The 24,250-nt window shown below is 50.9% G+C and overlaps 1 protein-coding gene across 6 annotated transcripts in view; it reads right to left on the bottom strand.

Annotated features, from left to right (window-relative positions):
- The window catches only part of LOC134339794 (pyruvate carboxylase, mitochondrial-like), a 978,567-nt gene that overhangs the window by 202,056 nt on the left and 752,261 nt on the right, over positions 1 to 24,250 (bottom strand). For all 6 annotated transcript variants that reach the window (XM_063036574.1, XM_063036571.1, XM_063036570.1 and 3 more), the window contains one exon: positions 4,446 to 4,590. In XM_063036574.1, coding sequence (XP_062892644.1) covers positions 4,446 to 4,590 — 145 coding nt within the window. The remainder of the gene's footprint in view (positions 1 to 4,445; positions 4,591 to 24,250) is intronic.

Genomic DNA, 24,250 nt, shown 5'->3' with positions numbered 1-24,250 from the left:
TTGAGAACATGAGATGAAGAGTCCTTGAAAGTGAGTTCATAGGTTGTGGGAACATTCCAATGATGGAAAAAGTGAAGCTGAGTGAAGTTATCCCCTCTGGTTCAGGAGCCTGATGGTTGAGGGGTAATAACTGTTCCTGAACCTGGTGGTGTGGGACCTGAGGCTCCTGTACCTCCTTCCCGATGGAATCAGTTCAGAGTTGAGGTTATCCTCACTGGTTCAGGAGCCTGATGGTTGAGGGGTAATAACTGTTCCTGAACCTGGTGGTGTGGGACCTGAGGCTCCTGTACCTCCTTCCTGATGGAATCAGTTCAGAGTTGAGGTTATCCTCACTGGTTCAGGAGCCCGGTGGATGAGGGGTAATAACTGGTGGTGTGAGTCTTTAGCTGTTGTTAAGAGGGTTGAAATTGCGTGGGAGGGAGGGTACACAGGCAAAACCATTATGGATCAGTTAGGGTGAGTCATCAGTTTCACAGTTGTTAAACTCATTTTGGTCAAAGGTAGCCATATCTGCCTATCAAAGTTCAAAGTACATTTATTACCAAGGTACAGTGCCTATAAAAATATTCACCATCCCTTGGAAGTTTTCATGTTTTATTTTATTACAACTTTGAATCACATTAATTTGGCTATTTTTTTTACCCTGATCAACAGGAAAAGACTCCTTCATGTTAAAAAGTGGAAACAGATCTACAAATCTGTTACAAATATATTTTACAAATATAAAATACAAAATAATTGATTGCATAATTATTCACCCCCTTCAAATCAGTATTTAGATAATACACCTTTGGCAGCAATTACAGCCTTGAGTCTGTGTGGATAGATCAGCTGGACCCTGGAATTTCCCCCATTCTTCTTTACAAAACTGTTGAAGCTCTGTCAGATTACACGGGGATCATGAGTGAACTGCCCTTTTCAAGTCCAGCCACAAATTCTCAATTGGATTGAGGTCTGGATTCTGACTTATCCACTCCAGGACATTAACTTTGTTGTTTTTAAGCTATTCCTGGGTAGCTGTGACTTTATGCTTGGGATCATTGACTTGCTGGAAAATAAATCTTCCCCCAAGTCATATTCTTCTTGCAGACTGCATCAGGTTTTCCTCCAGGATTTCCCTGTATTTTGCTGCATTCATTTTACCCTCTGCCTTCACAATCCTTCCAGGATCTGCTGCAGTGAAGCATCCCCACAGCATGACGCAGTCACCACCATGTTTCACAGTAAGGATGGTGTATTTTTGATGATATGCAGTGTTTGGCTTATGGCAAACATAGCATTTATTCTGATGGCCAAAAAGTTCAATTTTTGTTTTATCAGACCACAGAACCTTCTTCCAGCTGACTTCAGAGTCGCCCACATGCCTTCTGGCAAACTCTAGCCGAGATTTCATGTAACACATATCAAAGTTGCTGGTGAACGCAGCAGGCCAGGCAGCAGGTACAGTCGACGTTTCAGGCCGGGACCCTTCGTCAGGTTAGTTAACTGTACCTCTTCCTAGAGATGCTGCCTGACCTGCTGCGTTCACCAGCAACTTTGATGTGTGTTGCTTGAATTTCCAGCATCTGCAGAATTCCTCGTGTTTGAGACTTCAGGTGACTTCTTTTTCCACAGTGGCTCTCTCTTGGCCACTCTCCATTAAAACTGTGACTGGTGAAGGCAACAGCTGTTGTATGCGCAGTCTCTCCCATCTCAGCCACTGAAGCTTGTAACTCCTCCAGAGTTGTCATGGGTCTCTTGGTGGCCTCCCTCACTAGTCCCCTTCTTGCACGGTCACTCAGTTTTTGAGGACGGCCTGCTCTTGGCAGATTTACAACTGTGCCATATTCTTCCCATTTCTTGATGACTGACTTAACTGTACTCCAAGGGATATTCAGTGACTTGGAAACTTTTTTTAATCCATCTCCTGACTTGTGCTTTTCAATAATCTTTTTGCAGATTTGCCTGGAGTGTTCTTTTGTCTTCATGGTGTAGTTTTTGCCAGGATACTGACTCACCAGCAGTTGGACTTTCCAGATACAGGTGTATCTTTTACTACAATCAATTGAAACACCTTGACTGCACACAGGTCTCCAAAAAGAGATTTTCATTTAACTAATTATGTGACTTATAAAACCAATTGGCTGCACCTGTGAAGCTTAGGTGTGTCATATTAAAGAGGGTGAATACTTGTGCAATCAATTATTTTGTGCTTTATATTTGTAAATAACTTAGATCACTTTGTAGAGATCTGTTTCTACTTTGACACAAACAAGTCTTTTTCTGTTGATCAGGGTCAAAAAAAGCCAAAATTAAATCCACTGCGATTCAGTGTCGTAAAACGATGAAAGATGAAAACTTCCGGAGATTGACTACTTTTTATCCATTATACAAGCTTGAGACTCATCTCCTTAAAGGCAGCCATGAAACAAAGACACCCAAAAACAAACCCCTTATATGGACTGTCTAACACCCAATGTGCAGAGAATAAAAACCACATCATGCCCATAAGAAAATCAAAGAATAAAATAACCAACAAAAAAAGACCACCGAACACCCAATGTCCACTGAAAAAAGATGATGCCAACAGTAAGCGTGAGCAAACGGCGTTTCTCCATAGTTCAACTGCAGCTCAACATCAGTGAGACAAAGGAGATGGTGATGGACTTTAGGAAGAGTAAGCTTGCACTACTCCCTGTCACCACCAGTGGTGAGGACGTGGATGTGGTGAGGACCTAGACCTCGATTCTTGATTCATCAGGGTGTGAAGGGCTGTGGGGAAAAGGCAGGAGATGGGGCTGAGAGGGAAATCGATCACCCAGGAGACTTAGGAGCAGAATCAGACCATTTGGCTCATCGACTTTGCTCTGCCATTCCAACATGGCTGATTTATTATCCCTCTCAACCCCATTCTCCTGTCTTCACCCTGACTAATCAAGAACCTATCAACTTCTGCTTTAAATATACCCACTGACTTGGCCTCCACATCCAGTTTATCTGTATCCTCTGGTCCTAGAACACCTCTACAAGAGGCAACATCCTCTCCACATCCACTCTATCTGTGCCCTCTGGTCCTAGAATCTCCCACTAACAGAAACATCCTCTCCACATCCACTCTATCTGTGTCCTCTGGTCCTAGACTCCCCCACTATAGGAAACATCCTCTCCATAACCACTCTATCTGTGTCCTCTGGTCCCAGACTCCCCCACTATAGGAAACATCCTCTCCACATCCACTCTATCTGTGTCCTCTGGTCCTAGACTCCCCCACTATAGGAAACATCCTCTGCACATCCACTCTGTGTCCTCTGGTCCTAGACTCCCCCACTATAGGAAACATCCTCTCCACATCCACTCTATCTGTGTCCTCTGGTACGAGACTCTCCACTATAGGAAACATACTCTGCACATCCACTCTATCTGTGTCCTCTGGTCCTAGACTCCCCCACTGTAGGAAACATCCTCTCCACATCCACTCTATCTGTGCCCTCTGGTACGAGACTCTCCCACTAACAGAAACATCCTCTCCACATCCACTCTATCTGTGTCCTCTGGTCCTAGACTCCCCCACTATAGGAAACATCCTCTCCACATCCACTCTACCTGTGCCCTCTGGTACGAGACTCTCCCACTAACAGAAACATCCTCTCCACATCCACCCTATCTGTGCCCTCTGGTCCTAGACTCCCCCACTATAGGAAACATCCTCTCCACATCCACTCTATCTGTGTCCTCTGGTCCTAGAGTCCCCCACTATAGGAAACATCGTCTCCACATCCACTCTCTCTGTGTCCTCTGGTCCTAGACTGCCCCACTATAGGAAACATCCTCTCCACATCCACTCTATCTGTGTCCTCTAGTCCTAGACTCCCCCACTATAGGAAACATCCTCTCCACATCCACTCTGTCTGTGCCTTCTGGTCCTGGACTCCCCCACTATAGGAAACATCCTCTCCACAACCACTCTATCTGTGTCCTCTGGTCTTAGACTCCCCCAGTACAGGAAACATCCTCTGCACATCCACTCTATCTACGTCTTTCAGCATTCAAAAGGTTTCAGTGAGATCCCTCCTCATTCTTCTAAACTCCAGCAAGCACCAGCCCAGGGCATTCTCTCACACAAGTTTTTCAGTTCCTTTCATTCCTCAAAAGACCCTCTCCTATGCCAGCACACCCTTTCTTAGATATTGGGCCCCAAACTGCTCACAATTATCCAAGTGTGGTCTGATAAAGCCTCAGCAATAAAGCTTTGCTTTCACATCCGTGTCCCCTCAGAAGGAAGAGGAGGTTGTGTGAGGGGCATTGGGACATTGTGCTATGATGACAGTGTGCCATATGACATCGAGCCTCCCAGCCCGGAAGGAAGCACAGAGCCCGGGAGCCGGCCTGATCCTGCTGTGAACGGCCTTCCTTCCTCCCCAGGCTGGCCCACGGCTGACGCAGAGTGGCGAAGCAGCCACACTCACCCAGGTAGTGCAGCAGCTTCTGGGCCCGGTTCTGAACGGGCCTCAGCAGTATCAGGTCGGGGTTTTCATCGATGAACTGAGTATCCACGGTGCCGTAGAGAAACTGATCGTTGCTCAGAACGTTCTGCAGGAACGGGATATTCGTCTGAAACAGAGAGACGGGGGGAAAGAGTAGTTAGGCTGCTCATGACATTTCTCAAATCCATAGCTCCAAATTTTCTAAATCTGCTGCAGCTTTCCTGCAGAGCTAGAAAGCTGTAGCGAACTGTCGGGTCAGCAGAGAAGGTCATCGCTGCAGTCTACCATTACAGCCGGACGTGTGTATGTCCAGGTCAAAGAAGTGGGCAGGAAAAATCATAATGGGCACTATACACCCTACAAACTGCTGTTTCCAAAAGCTCCCTTCTGAAAAACACAATGGGGCTATTATAACCAAAACTTCACACCATCTTAAAAGTTCCTTCTCCCAGGCAGTTAATCCGATCAACCATTCTAGTTATCTCCCCCCTCCCACAGTTCCCTCCTCCCATTACCCCCCCCACCCCCATTTCTGCTCTGGTCTGTATTGCAAATACACTAAACCACTTTTTAATAATGTTGTTTACATTGTAAACACATGTCGGTTCAGATACACACTGGGGTCAGAATTAATGTCACCGGCGTGTGTCGTGAAATTTGTTGTTAATCAGTGGCAAAACATAGCAACACATACTAATAAAAACTGTAAATTACAGTAAGAAGTATATATATAATTAAATAAGCAGTGTGAAAAGGGAGTGAGGTAGTGTCCAGGGGTTCAATGTCCATTCAGAAATCCAATGGCAGAGGGGAAGAAGCTGTGATGGGGCTGGCTGAGTTCACTGAACCTTCTTTTGATCCTATGCTGTGCCTGCCCACCCCCTCATACCAGACGGTGATGCAGCCAGTCAGAATGCTCCGCGCAGTACATCTGTACAAATTTGCGAGTGTCTTTGGTGACGAACCAAATCTCCTCGAACTCCGAGTGGAATATAGCCACTGTTGATATGTTGGGCCCAGGTTAGATCCTCAGAGATGCTGACACCCAGGAACCTGAAATTGCTCTCTCCCCACTTCTGATCCCTCTATGAGGACTGGTGTGCGTTCCCTCATCTTACCCTCGCTGACATTGAGTGTGAGGTTATTTATATACTTACACACGTGATCCCACATCCATACTTTAACCTCGAACTAATTTTTATCCGGTATAATTCTTTATTCTGTGTGATCATTGAATATTGTTTTTTTTCTGTTGCATCTCACACCAACACACCACAGCAGATTCTGAATCTGTGTAAACGTATACGGTGAATAAGGCAGCTCCTTGAACCTTCATGTACGGTTGAATAGCAGCACCTGTTTTCAATCAGGGTGTCAAAGGTCACGAGGAGATACGGCAGGAGCAAAGGGTGTGGGGAATGGTGAGGGTGGGGCACCGTGGGAGGGGTGGGGGACAGGTGGCAGAGAAGGAGTGTCAGGGGTGGGTGCAGACACACCCAGCCCTGAGACACTAGGCAAGGTCATTTGATTCCAAACAATTGGTTTATTGATCATTACAGAATGTCTCTCTGGTGCTTCCCGCTCCCTCCCCTCTCCCTTCCCCTTTTCCCAACCATGATTCCCCTCTCCCTGCCCCCTTCCCACTCTCAGTCCACAATAGAGACCCATATCAGAATCAGGTTTATCATCACTCACATATGTCAATAAATTTGTTTTTTTGTGTGACAGCAGTGCAGTGCAATACATAAAATTACTACAGTACTGTGCAGAAGTCTTAGGCTCCCTAGCTCTATGTATGTGCCTAAGACTTTTACACAGTACTGTACTTTGAAGTTTGAACTTTGATCTTCAACCTGTCCAGGGCACCAGTCTCATTGGTTCCACTCTTGGTTGGGGCAGCATCCTGCTGGGGACTGGCCCGTTAACCTCTGCTCCTCCACACTAGCCTCTTTTGCCCCCAGCTCTCACACAAATGTCTTAGTGTTAAATGGACACCATAATGAGGGGTCCTTTGGGACCTTTCTGCACATTGAAGCTGTCACATATCCCGTAGACCCCTGTTGCGGTAAAATGTATTAGAGAAACAGAGATCTCCTAAATTATTAAACAGTGTCTGTATGTACAAAAGGAGCAGAGGAAGGAAAGCGCATTATAGTCACGGAGAGAATACAGCATTGAAACGCCTTCAGCCCATCTGGTCAACTAAGATACCACGAAAATCTCTCCAGTTATGGGTAGTACACAGTACAGAAACAGGCCCTTCACCCTATTTGGTTCACACAAACCATCTATCACCCCTTTGCGCAAGTGCTGGCCCATATAATTCTCCCCACACCACTGTTCCCTCTGAGCTGTGCAGGTGTGTGGCCACGCAGTAGCTGAAATGCTCCCGCACACATAGCCTTTGTTTCCATGCAGCTGGAATTGGACACCGCTGGAAAACGTTTATGAAACGTGAAAGATTTTCTTTGTTGTACTGTATCTCATTACACCCTTCAGTTAATCAATAAAATCAAAGGTATGTGATTTTTCAAATTTTATTTTAAATATTCACAGTAGGCATGCATAAAGTGCTGCATAAACACAAAAGGTTCTGCAGACGCTGGAAATCCAGAGCAGCACACTCAAAATGCTGGAGGAACTCAGGCAGCATCTGCAGGAATGAACAACCAGTTGACATTTTGGGCCAAGGCCTCTTCTGTTGGACGAGAAGAAGGGTCTTGGCCCGAAACGTTGACCATTTGACACAGACACAGACACACACACAAACACAGACAGACAGACAGACACACACACACACACACACACACACACATTGAAGTGACTTTGACTGTGGAATGAGTGTTATGAGTGTTGGTGCCAGACGGGGTGGTTTGAGTTAAGTTCAGAGAGGTTACACAGAGAGTGGTGGGTGTGTGGAACGTCCTGCCAGGGGTGGTGTAGAGACAGATACATTAGGGACGTTTAAGGTGATCGGGGGTAAGTGGTGGGTGTGTGGAACGTCCTGCCAGGAGTGGTGTAGAGACAGATACATTAGGGACATTTAAGGTGATGGGAGGTAAGTGGTGGGTGTGTGGAACGTCCTGCCAGGGGTGGTGTAGAGACAGATACATTAGGAACATTTAAGGTGATCGGGGGTAAGTGGTGGGTGTGTGGAACGTCCTGCCAGGAGTGGTGTAGAGACAGATACATTAGGGACATTTAAGGTGATCGGGGGTAAGTGGTGGGTGTGTGGAACGTCCTGCCAGGGGTGGTGTAGAGACAGATACATTAGGGATATTTAAGGTGATGGGAGGTAAGTGATGGGTGTGTGGAACGTCCTGCCAGGGGTGGTGTAGAGACAGATACATTAGGGACATTGAAGAGACTCTCAGACAGACACATGGATGATAGAGAAATGGAGGGTTACGTAGGAGGGAAGGGTTAGATTGATCTTAGAGTGGGTTAAAATGACAGCACAACCTTGTGGGCTGAAGAGTCTGTTGTTTGCAATAATGTTCTTTGTTCTGTACTCTGGGGTTTTCCTCTGCCTAGTCGGACAGAGGAGGTCAAAATATCTGTACTGAGGCTGGGATTAATCAGAGACTCTCAATGGTGGTTGATATGGTTATGTCAGGAGGATGGGGAGCACTGTCTGATCAAGTTGATGAAAAGGGGGGAGGAGAGAGGGGCCTGTTTCTGCGCTGTATTCTCTCCAGAACTGAAGAGATCTTCAGGGTATCTTGGTGAGCATTGACCAGATGGGCCGAATGGCCTGTTTCTGCTCTGTATGCCGTACTGTAATCAGAAGGGACTGGTCTGGCCGATGGACTGGCCACAACGTTTTGCAGTTTCTTGGGGACAGCAGTTGCCATATCGAGCTGTAATCCCTCTGGGTCAGATGCTTTTTATGCTGCATTGATAAAAATGCTGAGTTCCTCAAGTATACAGCATATTTATCGATGACTCCCCATTATTCTGTAAATACAGCACTGTGCAAAAGCCTTAGGCGCATTTATATAGCTAGGGTGTCTGCATAGTACTGTAATAATTTTATGTATTGCACTGTACTGCTGTCACAAAAAAAAACAAATTTCATGACGTGTGTGAGTGATGATAAACGTGATTCTGATCTGGGTCTCTATTGTGGACTGAGAGTGGGAAGGGGGCAGGGAGAGGGGAATCATGGTTGGGAAAAGGGGAAGGGAGAGGGAAGGGAGCAGGAAGCACCTGAGAGACCATAAGACCATGAGATATAGGAGCAGAAGTAGGCCATTCGGCCCATTGAGTCTGCTTCGCCATTCAATCATGAGCTGATCTAATTCTTCCATACCTCCCCACTCCCCTGCCTTCTCCTCATACCCTTTGATGCCCTGGCTAATCAAGAACCTATCTATCTCTGCCTTAAATACACCTAATGACTTGGCCTTCACAGCTGCTCGTGACAACGAATTCCTCAGATTTACCACCCTCTGACTAAAGTAATTTCTCCGCATTTCTGTTCTAAATAGACATCTTTCAATCCTGAATTTGTGCCCTCTTGTCCTGGACTCCCCTGCTATGGGAAATAACTTTGCCATATCCAATCTGTTCAAGACCTTTTAACATTTGGAATGTTTCTATGAGATTCCCCCCCCCCATTCTCCTGAACTCCAGGGAATACAGCCCAACAGCTGCCAGATGTTCCTCATACGGTAACCCTTTCATTCCTGGAATCATTCTCGTGAATCTTCTCTGAACCCTCTCCAATGTCAGTATATCCTTTCTGAAATAAGGAGCCCAAAACTGCACACAATACTCCAAGTGAGGTCTCACAAGTGCCTTATAGAGCCGCAACATCACATCCCTGCTCCTATACTCTATTCCTCTAGAAATGAATGCCAACACTGCATTCACCTTCTTCACAACCGACTCAACCTGGAGGTTAACCTTTAGGGTATCCTGCACAAGGACTCCCAAGTCCCTTTGCATCTCTGCGTTTAGAATTCTCCCCCAATCTAAATAATTGTCTGTCCATTTATTTCTTCCACCAAAGTGCATGACCATACACTTTCCAACATTGTATTTCATTTGCCACTTCTTTGCCCATTCCCCTGAACTATCTAAATCTCTCTGTTTCCTTAACACTACCTGCCCCTCCACCTATTTTTATATCATCAGCAAATTTGGCTACAAAACCATTAATACCATAGTCCAAATCAGATTTGGAGACATGAGACATACTGAGACAAACTGAGATATTCTGTAATGATCAATAAACTAATTGTTTGGAATCAAATGACCTTGACTGAAGTCTCAGGGCTGGGTGTGTCTGTACCCTTGTCACCCCCCCCCATACCTGGCATTTCTTTTCCGCCACCCCTGCCACAGCGCTCCGCCCTCACCATTTCCAACATCCTTTGCTCCCACCAGATTTACAAACTCGCTCCTCGCTGTTGACAAATACAGTACTGGGAAAAAAACCTCAGGCACCCTAGCGATATATACTGTATGTGCCTAAGATTTTTGCACAGTCCTGTAGCCTGATGTGTCGGAGTTCAGAGTTCAATTTCAATGTCATCCGTACTTCCTCCCTGTCACTGTGTGGGTTTTCTCCGGGTGTTCTGGTTTCCTCCCACAGTCCAAAGCTGTACCAATTGGCAGGGTAATTGGTCATTGTAAATTGTCCCATGATCAGTCTGGGGTTGAATTGGGCAGTGTGGATCGAAGGGCTGGAAGGGCGTAATAAATAAAAAATAATAATCCTGAGGTCTGCGCCAAAGTTGATCACCTTGTGTCTCCAGCCAAGACACAAAGGCAGCCAAGTTAGCTTTGCTGAGGACACGTGACAGGAACGCCAATGAGGCGAGGTGACTCCTTGCTCACCCCCCTGGCCTCTGATCACCGTCAAAGCAAGCCGCAGACATCTCAAACCCTGGGCAGAGGATGTGTGTCATCTGTGTGAGTGAGCAAACAGCTACTGAAATTATTCAAGCTGTCAGCTGAATCAGACAGGCACAGAACAAAACTAATGCGATGAGGGCTGCTGGGACAGCACTGGGAAAGAACGACCCTTGTTGGGATGTATTACTATTGAAACCACAATTTCAATCACCACACGCGGGCCGGCTCCAGAAAATGATTAGAAATGCACATTACTCCTGATACTGCAGTCCTTGTTCAGTTGGCAATACACAATGAAATACTCGTTTAAATACACTTCACCACTCTTGATTTCTTTAGGCTGTTTCCTGAATAGATAAATGGATCTCTCTTGCAGAACGGGGAGATCGACATGGGGAGATCGACACGGGGAGATAGACATGGGGAGATTGACACGGGGAGATCGACATGGGGAGATCGACACGGGGAGATCGACATGCGGAGATCGACATACGGAAATCGATATGGGGAGATCGACGGAGAGATCGACATGGGGAGATCGACATGCGGAGATTGACATGGGGAGATCGACAGGGGAGATCAACGGGGAGATCGACACGGGGAGATCGACACAGGGAGATCGACACGGGGAGATCGACACGGGGAGATCGACATGGGGAGATCGATATGGGGAGATCGACGGAGAGATCAACATGGGGAGATCGACATGCGGAGATTGACATGGGGAGATCATCATGGAGAGATCGACGGGGGAGATCGACAGGGGGAGATCGAAACGGGGAGATCGACATGGGGAGATTGACACGGGGAGATCGACATGGGGAGATCGACACGGGGAGATCGACATGCGGAGATCGACATACGGAAATCGATATGGGGAGATCGACGGAGAGATCGACATGGGGAGATCGACATGCGGAGATTGACATGGGGAGATCGACAGGGGAGATCAACGGGGAGATCGACACGGGGAGATCGACACAGGGAGATCGACACGGGGAGATCGACACGGGGAGATCGACATGGGGAGATCGATATGGGGAGATCGACGGAGAGATCAACATGGGGAGATCGACATGCGGAGATTGACATGGGGAGATCATCATGGAGAGATCGACGGGGGAGATCGACAGGGGGAGATCGAAACGGGGAGATCGACATGGGGAGACACACGGGGAGATCAACATGGGGAGGTCGACACGGGGAGATCGACATGGGGTGATAGACACGGGGAGATCGACACGGGGAGTTCGACACGGGGTGATCGACATGGGGTGATAGACATGGGGAGATCGACATGGGGTGATCGACATGGGGAGATAGACATGGGGTGATCGACACGGGGAGATCGACAGGGGGAGATCGACACGGGGAGATCGACACGGGGAGATTGACAGGGAGAGATCGACATGGGGAGATCGACATTGGGAGATTGACATGGGGAGAGCGACATTGGGAGATTGACATGGGGAGAGCGACATGGGGAGAGCGACATGGAGAGATCGACGGGGGAGATCGACACAGGGAGATCGACATGGGGAGATCGACATACGGAGATCGATATGGGGAGATCGACGGAGAGATCGACATGGGGAGATCGACATGCGGAGATTGACATGGGGAGATCGTCATGGAGAGATCAACGGGGGAGATCGACAGGGGGAGATTGAAACGGGGAGATCGACATGGGGAGATCAACATGGTGAGATCGATACGGGGAGATCGACACCGGGAGATCGACACGGGGAGGTCGACACGGGGAGGTCGACATGGGGAGATCGACATGGGGAGACAGACACGGGGAGATCGACACGGGGAGGTCGACACGGGGAGATCGACATGGGGAGACAGACACGGGGAGATCGACACGGGGAGTTCGACACAGGGAGTTCGACACGGGGAGATCGACATGGGGTGATCGACACGGGGAGGTCGACATGGGGAGATCGACATGGGGTGATAATACAGGGAGATCGACAAGGGGAGTTCGACACGGGGAGATCAACATGGGGTGATAGACATGGGGAGATCGACATAGGGTGATCGACATGGGGAGAAAGACACGGGGTGATCGACATGGGGTGATAGACATGGGGAGATCGACATAGGGTGATCGACATGGGGAGAAAGACACAGAGTGATCGACACGGGGAGATAGACAGGGGAATATCGCCAGGGGGAGATCGACACAGGGAGATCGACATGGGGAGATCGACACGGGGAGATAGACACGGGGATATCGACATGGGGTGATAGACATGGGGAGATCGACATGGGAAGATAGACACGGGGAGATAGACATGGGGAGAGAGACATGGGGAGATCGACACGGGGAGAACGACATGGGGAGAACAACATGGGGATATCGACACGGTGTGATTGACACAGGGAGATGAACGTGGGGAGAACGACATGGGGGTATCGACAAGGGGTGATAGACACGGGGAGAGCGACACGGGGACATCGACATGGGAAGATCGACATGGGGAGATAGACATGGGGAGATTGACATGGGGTTATAGGCACGGGGAGATCAACACGGAGAGATAGACATGGTGAGATCGACATGGGGAGATCGACATGGGGAGATTGACACGGGGAGATAGATATGGAGAGATAGGCATGGGGAGATCGACATGGGGAGATCTACAAGGGGAGATAGACACGGGGAGATCGATTGGGGGAGATCAACACGGAGAGATAGACATGGAGAGATCAACGCGGGGAGATCGACACGGGGAGATTAACATGGGGTGATAGACATGGGGAGATTGACACGGGGAGATCGACACAGGGAGATTGACACGGGGAGATTGACACGGGGTGATCGACACGGGGAAATAGACAGGGGAGATTGACATGGGGTGATCGACACGGGGAGATCGACACGGGGAAATAGACAGGGGAGATTGACACGGGGATATCGACATGGAGTGATAGACATGGGGAGATCGACACGGGGAGATAGACATGGGGAGATAGACATGGGGAGATCGACATAGGGAGATCGACACGGGGAGATAGACATGGAGAGATCGACACGGGAAGATCGACACGGGGAGATTAACATGGGGTGATAGACACGGGGAGATCGACACGGGGAAATAGACAGGGGAGATTGACACGGGGATATCGACATGGGGTGATAGACATGGGGAGATCGACACGGGGAGATAGACATGGGGAGATAGACATGGGGAGATCGACATAGGGAGATCGACACGGGGAGATAGACATGGAGAGATCGACACGGGAATATCGACACGGGGAGATTAACATGGGGTGATAGACAGGGGTAGATCGATACAGGGAGATAGACATGGGGAGATCGACATGGGGATATCGACACGGTGTGATTGACACAGGGAGATCAACGTGGGGAGAGCGACACGGAGACATCGACATGGGAAGATCGATATGGGGAGATAGAAACGGGGAGATCGACACAGTGAGATCGACACGGGGAGATAGACATGGGGGTGATAGACACGGCGAGATAGACATGGGGTGATAGACACGGGGAGATCGATACAGGGAGATCGACACGGGGAGATAGACACGGGGAGATAACACGGGGAGATCGACATGGGGTGATGGAGACAGAGAGATCGACACGGGGAGATCGACACGGGGAGATAGACATGGGGAGATCGACACGGTGATATCGACATGGGGTGATAGACACGGGGAGATCGACACGGGGAGATCAACATGAGGTGATAGACACGGGGAGATCGACACGGGGATTTCGACATGGGGAAATAGACACGGGGAGATAGACATGGATTGATCAACACGGGGAGATCGATATGGGGAGATAGACATGGGGAGATCGACATGCGGAGATCGACACGGGGAGATAGACATGGGGATATCGACATGGGGAGATTGACATGGGGAGATAGACACAGGGAGATCGACATGGGGAGATAGACATGGGGTGATAGACACGGGGAAATAGACATGGGGTGATAGACACGGGGAGATCAACATGGGGAGATCAACATGGGGAGAACGACATAGGGATATCGACATGGGGTGATAGACATGGGGAGATAGACACGGGGAGATCGACACGGGGAGATAGACATGGGGATATCAACATGGGGAGAACGACATGGGGATATCGACACGGTGTGATTGACACAGGGAGATCAACGTGCGGAGTGCGACACGAGGACATCGACATGGGAAGATCGACATGGGGAGATAGACACGGGGAGATCGAAACGGAGATATAGACACGGGGAGATAAACATGGGCAGATTGACATGGGGAGATCGACACGGGGAGATAGACATGGAGAGATCCACACGGAGAGATCGACACGGGGAGATTAACATGGGGTGATAGGCACGGGGAGATCAACACGGGGAGATAGACATGGGGAGATCGACATGGGGAGATCGACACGGGGAGATAGACACGGGGAGATCGACATGGGGAGATTGACATGGGGTGATAGACATGGGGAGATCGAAATGGGGAGATCGACATGGAGAGATTGACGTTGGGAGAATGACATGGGGATATCGACATGGGGTGATAGACATGGGGAGAGGAACACGGGGACATCGACATGGGGAGATAGACACCGGGAGATCGACATGGGGAGATAGACACGGGGAGATAGACATGAGCAGATTGACACAGGGAGATAGACATGGAGAGATCGACATGGGGAGATCGACACGGGGAGATCGACACGGGGAGATTGACATGGGGTGATAGACACGGGGAGATCGACACGGGGAGATAGACGTAGGGATATCAACATGTGGAGATTGACATGGGGAGATAGACACGGGAAGATCGACGCGGGAAATCGACATGGGGAGATCGATAGGGGGAGATTAACACTGGGAGATAGACACGGGGAGATAGACTTGGGGAGATCGACGGGGGAGATAGATATGGAGAGATAGACATGGGGATATCGACATGGGGAGATCGACATGGGGTGATGGAGACGGGGATATCGACACGGGGATATCGACAGGGGGTGATAGACACAGGGAGATAGACATGGACAGATCAACACGGGGAGATCGACACGGGGAGATAGACATGGGGAGATCGAAATGGGGAGATCGACATAGGGTGATCGACATGGGGTGATCGACACGGGGAGATAGACAGGGGGATATCGCCAGGGGGAGATCGACACAGGGAGATCGACACGTGGAGATCGACACAGGGAGATAGACACAGGGAGATCGACATGGGGATATCGACATGGGGTGATAGACACGGGGAGATCGACATGGGGATATCGACATGGAGTGATAGACATGGGGAGATCGACATGGGGAGATCGACATGGGGAGATCAATACGGGGAGATAGACATGGGGAGATCGACACGGGGAGATCGACATGGGGTGATAGACATGGGGAGATCGACACGAGGAGATCGACACAGGGAGATCGAAACGGGGAGATCGAAACGGGAAGATTGACATGGGGAGATCGACATGGGGAGACAGACACGGGGAGATCAACACGGGGAGGTCGATACGGGGAGATCGACATGGGGTGATAGACACGGGGAGATCGACACGGGGAGGTCGACACGGGGAGATTGACATGGGGTGATAGTATGGGGAGATCGACACGGGGCGTTCGACACCGGGAGATCGACATGGGGTGATAGACATGGGGAGATCGACATAGGGTGATCGACATGGGGTGATCGACACAGGGAGATAGACAGGGGGATATCGCCAGGGGGAGATCGACACAGGGAGATTGACACGGGGAGATAGACACAGGGAGATCGACATGGGGTGATAGACACGGGGAGATCGACATGGGGATATCGACATGGAGTGATAGACACAGGGAGATCGACATGGGGATATCGACATGGAGTGATAGACATGGGGCGATCGACATGGGAAGATAGACATGGGGAGACAGACATGGGGAGATCGACATGGGGAGATCGACACGGGGAGATAGACATGGAGAGATCAAAACGGGGAGGTCGACACGGGGAGATTGACATGTGGTGATGGACACGGGGAGATCGATACGGGGAAATAGACAAGGGGAGATCGACACGGGGAGAACAACATGGGGATATTGACACGGTGTGATTGACATAGGGAGATGAACGTGGGGAGAACGACATGGGGGTATCGACAAGGGGTGATAGACACGGGGAGAGCGACACGGGGACATCGACATGGGAAGATCGACATGGGGAGATAGACACGAGGAGATAGACATGGGGTGATAGACACGGGGATATCGACATGGGGAGATTGACATGAGGAGATAGACACGGGGAGCTCGACACGGGGTGATCGACACAGGGAGATCGACACGGGGAGATCGACACGGAGAGATAGACATGGGGTGATGGGGTGATAGACACGGGGAGATCGACACGGGGAGATAGACATGGGGAGATAGACATGGAGAGATTAACACAGGAAGATCGACACGGGGAGATCGATACGGGGTGATAGACACGGGGAGATAGACATGGGGAGATTGTCATGGGGATATGAACATGGGGAGATAGACACGGGGAGATAGACATGGGGAGATCGACGGGGAGATAGAAACGGGGAGATAGACATGGGGAGATAGACATGGGGAGATCGACATGGGGAGATTGACACGGGGAGATAGACATGGGGTGATAGACACGGGGAGATCGACACGGGGAGATAGACATGGGGAGATAGACATGGGGAGATTGACATGGGGAAATCGACACGGGAAGATAGACATGGAGAGATCGACACGGGAAGATCGACACGGGGAGATTAACATGGGGTGATAGACACGGGGAGATCGATACGGGGAGATAGACATGGGGAGATCAACATGGGGAGATCGACATGGGGATATCGATACAGTGTGATTGACACAGGGAGATCAACGTGGGGAGAGCGACACGGAGACATCGACATGGGAAGATCGATATGGGGAGATAGACACGGGGAGATCGAAACGGGGAGATAGACACGGGGAGATAGACATGGGCAGATCGACATGGAGAGATCTACACGGGGAGATAGACATGGAGAGATCAACACGGAGAGATCGACACGGGGAGATTGACATCGGGTGATAGGCACGGGGAGATCAACACAGGGAGATAGACATGGGGAGATAGACATGGGGAGATTGACACGGGGAGATAGACATGGGGTGATAGACACGGGGAGATCGACACGGGGAGATAGACATGGGGAGATAGACATGGGGAGATCGACATAGGGAGATCGACACGGGGAGGTAGACATGGAGAGATCGACTCGGTAAGATTGACACGGGGAGATTAACATGGGGTGATAGACACGGGGAGATGGATACGGAGAGATAGACATGGGGAGATCGATATGGGGAGATCGACATGGGGATATCGACACGGTGTGATTCACACAGGGAGAACAACGTGGGGAGAGCGACACGGAGACATCGACATGGGAAGATCGATATGGGGAGATAGAAACGGGGAGATCGAAACGGGGAGATAGACACGGGGAGATAGAAATGGGCAGATCGACATGGAGAGATCGACACGGGGAGATAGACATGGAGAGATTGACATGGGGTGATAGGCACGGGGAGATGAACACAGGGATATAGACATGGGGAGATCGACATGGGGAGATCGACACGGGGAGATAGACATGGAGAGATCAACACGGGGAGATCGACACGGGGAGATTAACATGGGGTGATAGACACGGGGAGATCGACACAGGGAGATTGACATGGGGTGATAGACACGGGGAGATCGACACGGGGAGATAGACATGGGGAATCAACATGGGGAGATTGACATGGGGAGATAGACACGGGGAGATTGACACGGGGAAATCGACACCGAGAGATCGATAGGGGGAGATCAACACTGGGAGATAGACACGGGGAGATAGACATGGGGAGATCGACGGGGGAGATAGAAACGGGTAGATGGATACGGAGAGATAGACATGGGGAGATTGACATGGGGTGATGGAGACAGGGATATCAAGACGGAGAGATCGACACGGGGAGATCGACACGTGGAGATAGACACGGGGATATCGAAATGGGGAGATCGACACGGGGAGATCGAAATGGGGTGATAGACACGGGGAGATCGACACGGAAGGATCTACCTGGGGAGAGAGAGACGGGGAAATCGACATGGGGAGTTCGACATGGGGTGATAGACATGGGGAGATAGACACGGGGTGATAGACACGTGGAGATCTACACGGGGAGTTCGATATGGGGGGATCGATACGGGGAGACAGACATGGAGAGATCGACACGGGGAGGTTGACATGGGGTGATAGACACGGGGAGATCGACATGGGGAGATAGACATGGGAGATCGACATGGGGGGATCGACACAGGGAGATAGACATGGGGATATCGACATGGGGAGATTGACATGGGGAGATAGACACGGGGAGATAGACACGGGGAGATTGACATGGGGTGATCGACGCGGAGAGATCGACACGGGGAGATCGACACGGAGAGATAGACATGGGGTGATGGGGTGATAGACACGGGGAGATCGACATGGGGAGATAGACATGGGGAGATAGACATGGGGAGATCGACATGGGGTGATTGACACGGGGAGATAGACATGGAGAGATTGACACGGGGAAATCGACACCGAGAGATCGATAGGGGGAGATCAACACTGGGAGATAGACACGGGGAGATAGACATGGGGAGATCGACGGGGGAGATAGAAACGGGGAGATAGATACGGAGAGATAGACATGGGGAGATCGACATGGGGTGATGGAGACAGGGATATCAAGACGGAGAGATTGACACGGGGAGATCGACACGTGGAGATAGACACGGGGATATCGAAATGGGGAGATCGACACCGGGAGATCGAAATGGGGTGATAGACATGGGGAGATCGACATGGAAGGATCTACCTGGGGAGAGAGAGACGGGGAAATCGACATGGGGAGTTCGACATGGGGAGATAGTCCTGGGGAGATAGACACGGGGTGATAGACACGGGGATATCGACACGGGGAGATAGACATGGGGAGATCGACACGGGGAGATCGACACGGGGAGATCAACACGGGGTGATAGACACGGGGAGATTGAAACGGGGAGATAGACATGGGGAGATTGACATGGGGAGAACGACATGGGGATATCGACACGGTGTGATTGACACAGGGAGATCAACGGGGGGAGAGTGACACGGGGACATCGACATGGGAAGATCGACATGGGGAGATAGACACGGGGAGATCGAAACGGGGAGATAGACACGGGGAGATAGACATGGGCAGATCGACATGGGGAGATCAACACGGGGAGATAGACATGGAGAGATCAACATGGAGAGATCGACACGGGGAGATTGACATGGGGTGATAGTCATGGGCAGATCAACACGGGGAGATAGACATGGGGAGATCGACATGGGGAGATCGACACGGGGAGATAGACACGGGGAGATCGACATGGGGAGATTGACATGGGGTGATAGACATGGGGAGATAGACATGGGGAGATCGAAATGGGGAGATCGACATGGGGAGATAGACACGGGGTGATAGATACGTGGAGATCGACACGGGGAGTTCAACATGGGGAGATCGAGACGGGGAGACAGACATGAAGAGATTGACACGGGGAGATCGACACGGGGAGATAGACATGGGGTGATAGACACGGGGAGATCGTCATGGGGAGATCGACATGGGGAGATAGACATGGGGTGATAGACACGGGGAGATCGACACGGGGAGATAGACATGGGGAGATCGACATGGGGAGATCGACACGGGGAGATAGACATGGGGATATAGACATGGGGATATCGACATGGGGAGATTTACATGAGTAGATAGACACGGGGAGCTCAACATGGGGTGATCGACACGGGGAGATCGACACGGAGTAATAGACATGGGGTGATGGGGTGATAGACACGGGGAGATCGACACGGGGAGATAGACATGGGCAGATCGACATGGGGAGATCGACATGGGGAGATAGACATGGAGAGATTAACACAGGAAGATCGACACGGGGAGATCGATACGGGGTGATAGACACGGGGAGATAGACATGGGGAGATTGACATGGGGATATGAACATGGGGAGATAGACACGGGGAGATAGACATGGGGAGATCGAAGGGGGAGATTTACATGGGGAGATAGATACGGGGAGATCGATAGGGGGAGATCAACACGGGTAGATAGACATGGAGAGATCAACGCGGGGAGATCGACACGGGGAGATTAACATGGGGTGATAGACACGGGGAGATCGACATGGGGAGATTGACATGGGGTGATAGACATGGGGAGATAGACATGGGGAGATCGAAATGGGGAGATCGACATGGGGAGATAGACACGGGGTGATAGATACGTGGAGATCGACACGGGGAGTTCAACATGGGGAGATCGAGACGGGGAGACAGACATGAAGAGATCGACACGGGGAGATCGACACGGGGAAATAGACATGGGGTGATAGACACGGGGAGATCGTCATGGGGAGATCGACATGGGGAGATAGACATGGGGTGATAGACACGGGGAGATCGACACGGGGAGATAGACATGGGGAGATCGACATGGGGAGATCGACACGGGGAGATAGACATGGGGATATAGACATGGGGATATCGACATGGGGAGATTTACATGAGTAGATAGACACGGGGAGCTCAACATGGGGTGATCGACACGGGGAGATCGACACGGAGTAATAGACATGGGGTGATGGGGTGATAGACACGGGGAGATCGACACGGGGAGATAGACATGGGCAGATCGACATGGGGAGATCGACATGGGGAGATAGACATGGAGAGATTAACACAGGAAGATCGACACGGGGAGATCGATACGGGGTGATAGACACGGGGAGATAGACATGGGGAGATTGACATGGGGATATGAACATGGGGAGATAGACACGGGGAGATAGACATGGGGAGATCGAAGGGGGAGATTTACATGGGGAGATAGATACGGGGAGATCGATAGGGGGAGATCAACACGGGTAGATAGACATGGAGAGATCAACGCGGGGAGATCGACACGGGGAGATTAACATGGGGTGATAGACACGGGGAGATCGACACAGGGAGATTGACACGGGGTGATCGACACGGGAAAATAGACAGGGGAGATTGACACGGGGATATCGACATGGGGTGATAGACACGGGGAGATTGACACGGGGAGATAGACATGGGGAGATAGACACGGGGTGATAGACACGTGGAGATCGACACGGGGAGTTCAACATGGGGAGATCGACACGGGGAGACAGACATGGAGAGATCGACACGGGGAGGTTGACATGGGGTGATAGACACGGGGAGATCGACATGGGGAGATAGACATGGGAGATCGACATGGGGAGATCGACACAGGGAGATAGACATGGGGATATCGACATGGGGAGATTGACATGGGGAGATAGACACGGGGAGATAGACACGGGGAGATTGACATGGGGTGATCGACGCGGGGAGATCGACACGGGGAGATCGACACGGAGAGATAGACATGGGGTGATGGGGTGATAGACACGGGGAGATCGACATGGGGAGATAGACATGGGGAGATAGACATGGGGAGATCGACATGGGGTGATTGACACGGAGAGATAGACATGGAGAGATCAACACAGGAAGATCGACACGAGGCGATTAACATGGGGTGATAGACATGGGGAGATCGACACGGGGAGATCGACACGGGGAGATCGACACGGGGTGATAGACACGGGGAGATTGAAACGGGGAGATAGACATGGGGAGATTGACATGGGGAGAACGACATGGGGATATCGACACGGTGTGATTGACACAGGGAGATCAACGTAGGGAGAGCGACACGGGGACATCGACATGGGAAGATCGACATGGGGAGATAGCCCCGGTTGATCGAAACGGGGAGATAGACACGGGGAGATAGACACGGGGAGATAGACATGGGCAGATCAACATGGGGAGATCGACACGGGGAGATAGACATGGAGAGATCAACACGGAGAGATCGACACGGGGAGATTGACATGGGGTGATAGTCATGGGCAGATCAACACGGGGAGATAGACATGGGGAGATCGACATGGGGAGATCGACACGGGGAGATAGACACGGGGAGATCGACATGGGGAGATTGACATGGGGTGATAGACATGGGGAGATAGACATGGGGAGATCGAAATGGGGAGATCGACATGGGGAGATAGACACGGGGTGATAGACACGTGGAGATCGACACGGGGAGTTCAAATGGGGAGATCGAGACGGGGAGACAGACATGGAGAGATCGACACGGGGAGATCGACACGGGGAGATAGACAGGGGGAGATAGACACGGGAAGATAGACACAGGGAGATAGACATGGGGTGATAGACACGGGGAGATTGACACGGGGAGATAGACATGGGGAGATTGACATGGGGAGAACGACATGGGGATATCGACACGGTGTGATTGACACAGGGAGATCAACGTAGGGAGAGCGACACGGGGACATCGACATGGGAAGATCGACATGGGGAGATAGCCCCGGTTGATCGAAACGGGGAGATAGACACGGGGAGATAGACACGGGGAGATAGACATGGGCAGATCAACATGGGGAGATCGACACGGGGAGATAGACATGGAGAGATCAACACGGAGAGATCGACACGGGGAGATTGACATGGGGTGATAGTCATGGGCAGATCAACACGGGGAGATAGACATGGGGAGATCGACATGGGGAGATCGACACGGGGAGATAGACACGGGGAGATCGACATGGGGAGATTGACATGGGGTGATAGACATGGGGAGATAGACATGGGGAGATCGAAATGGGGAGATCGACATGGGGAGATAGACACGGGGTGATAGACACGTGGAGATCGACACGGGGAGTTCAAATGGGGAGATCGAGACGGGGAGACAGACATGGAGAGATCGACAAGGGGAGATCGACACGGGGAGATAGACAGGGGGAGATAGACACGGGAAGATAGACACAGGGAGATAGACATGGGGTGATAGACACGGGGAGATCGACACAGGGAGATAGACATGGGGAGATCGAAGGGGGAGATAGAAACGGGGAGATACATATGGAGAGATAGGCATGGGGAGATCGACATGGGAAGATCGACACGGGGAGATTAACATGGGGTGATAGACACGGGGAGATCGATACGGGGAGATAGACATGGGGAATCGACATGGGAATATCGACACGGTGTGATTGACACAGGGAGATCAACGTGGGGAGAGCGACACGGAGACATCGACATGGGCAGATCGACATGGAGAGATCTACACGGGGAGACAGACATGGAGAGATCAACATGGAGAGATCGACACGGGGAGATCGACGGGGGAGATAGACACGGGGATATCGACACGGGAGATAGACACGGGGAAATCGATACGGGGAGATAGACACGGGGATATCGACACGGGGATATCGACATGGGGAGATCGACACGGGGAGATCGACATGGGGTGATAGACACGGGGAGATCGACACGGAGGGATCGACCTGGGGAGAGAGACACGGGGAGATCGACATAGGGAGTTCGACATGGGGGGATAGACATGGGGAGCTAGACAGGGTGATAGACATGTGGAGATCGACACGGGGAGTTCGACATGGGGAGATCGACATGGGGAGACAGACATGGAGAGATAGACACGGGGAGATCTACACAGGGAGATTGACGTGGGGTGATAGACACGGGGAGATCGGCACGGGGAGATAGACATGGGATATCGACATGGGGAGATTGACATGGGGAGATAGACATGGGGAGATCGATATGAGGTGATCGACATGGGGAGATCGACACAGGGAGATCGACACGGGGAGATCGACACGGGGAGATCGACACGGGGATATCGACATGGGGAGATCGACACGGGGAGATAGACATGGAG

This window comes from Mobula hypostoma, chromosome 30, assembly GCF_963921235.1.
Source record: "Mobula hypostoma chromosome 30, sMobHyp1.1, whole genome shotgun sequence".
In the NCBI taxonomy this organism is placed as follows: Eukaryota; Metazoa; Chordata; class Chondrichthyes; order Myliobatiformes; family Myliobatidae; genus Mobula; species Mobula hypostoma.
Note: the sequence above shows the minus strand (reverse complement) of the source record. Positions and strands in the feature narration are given on the sequence as shown.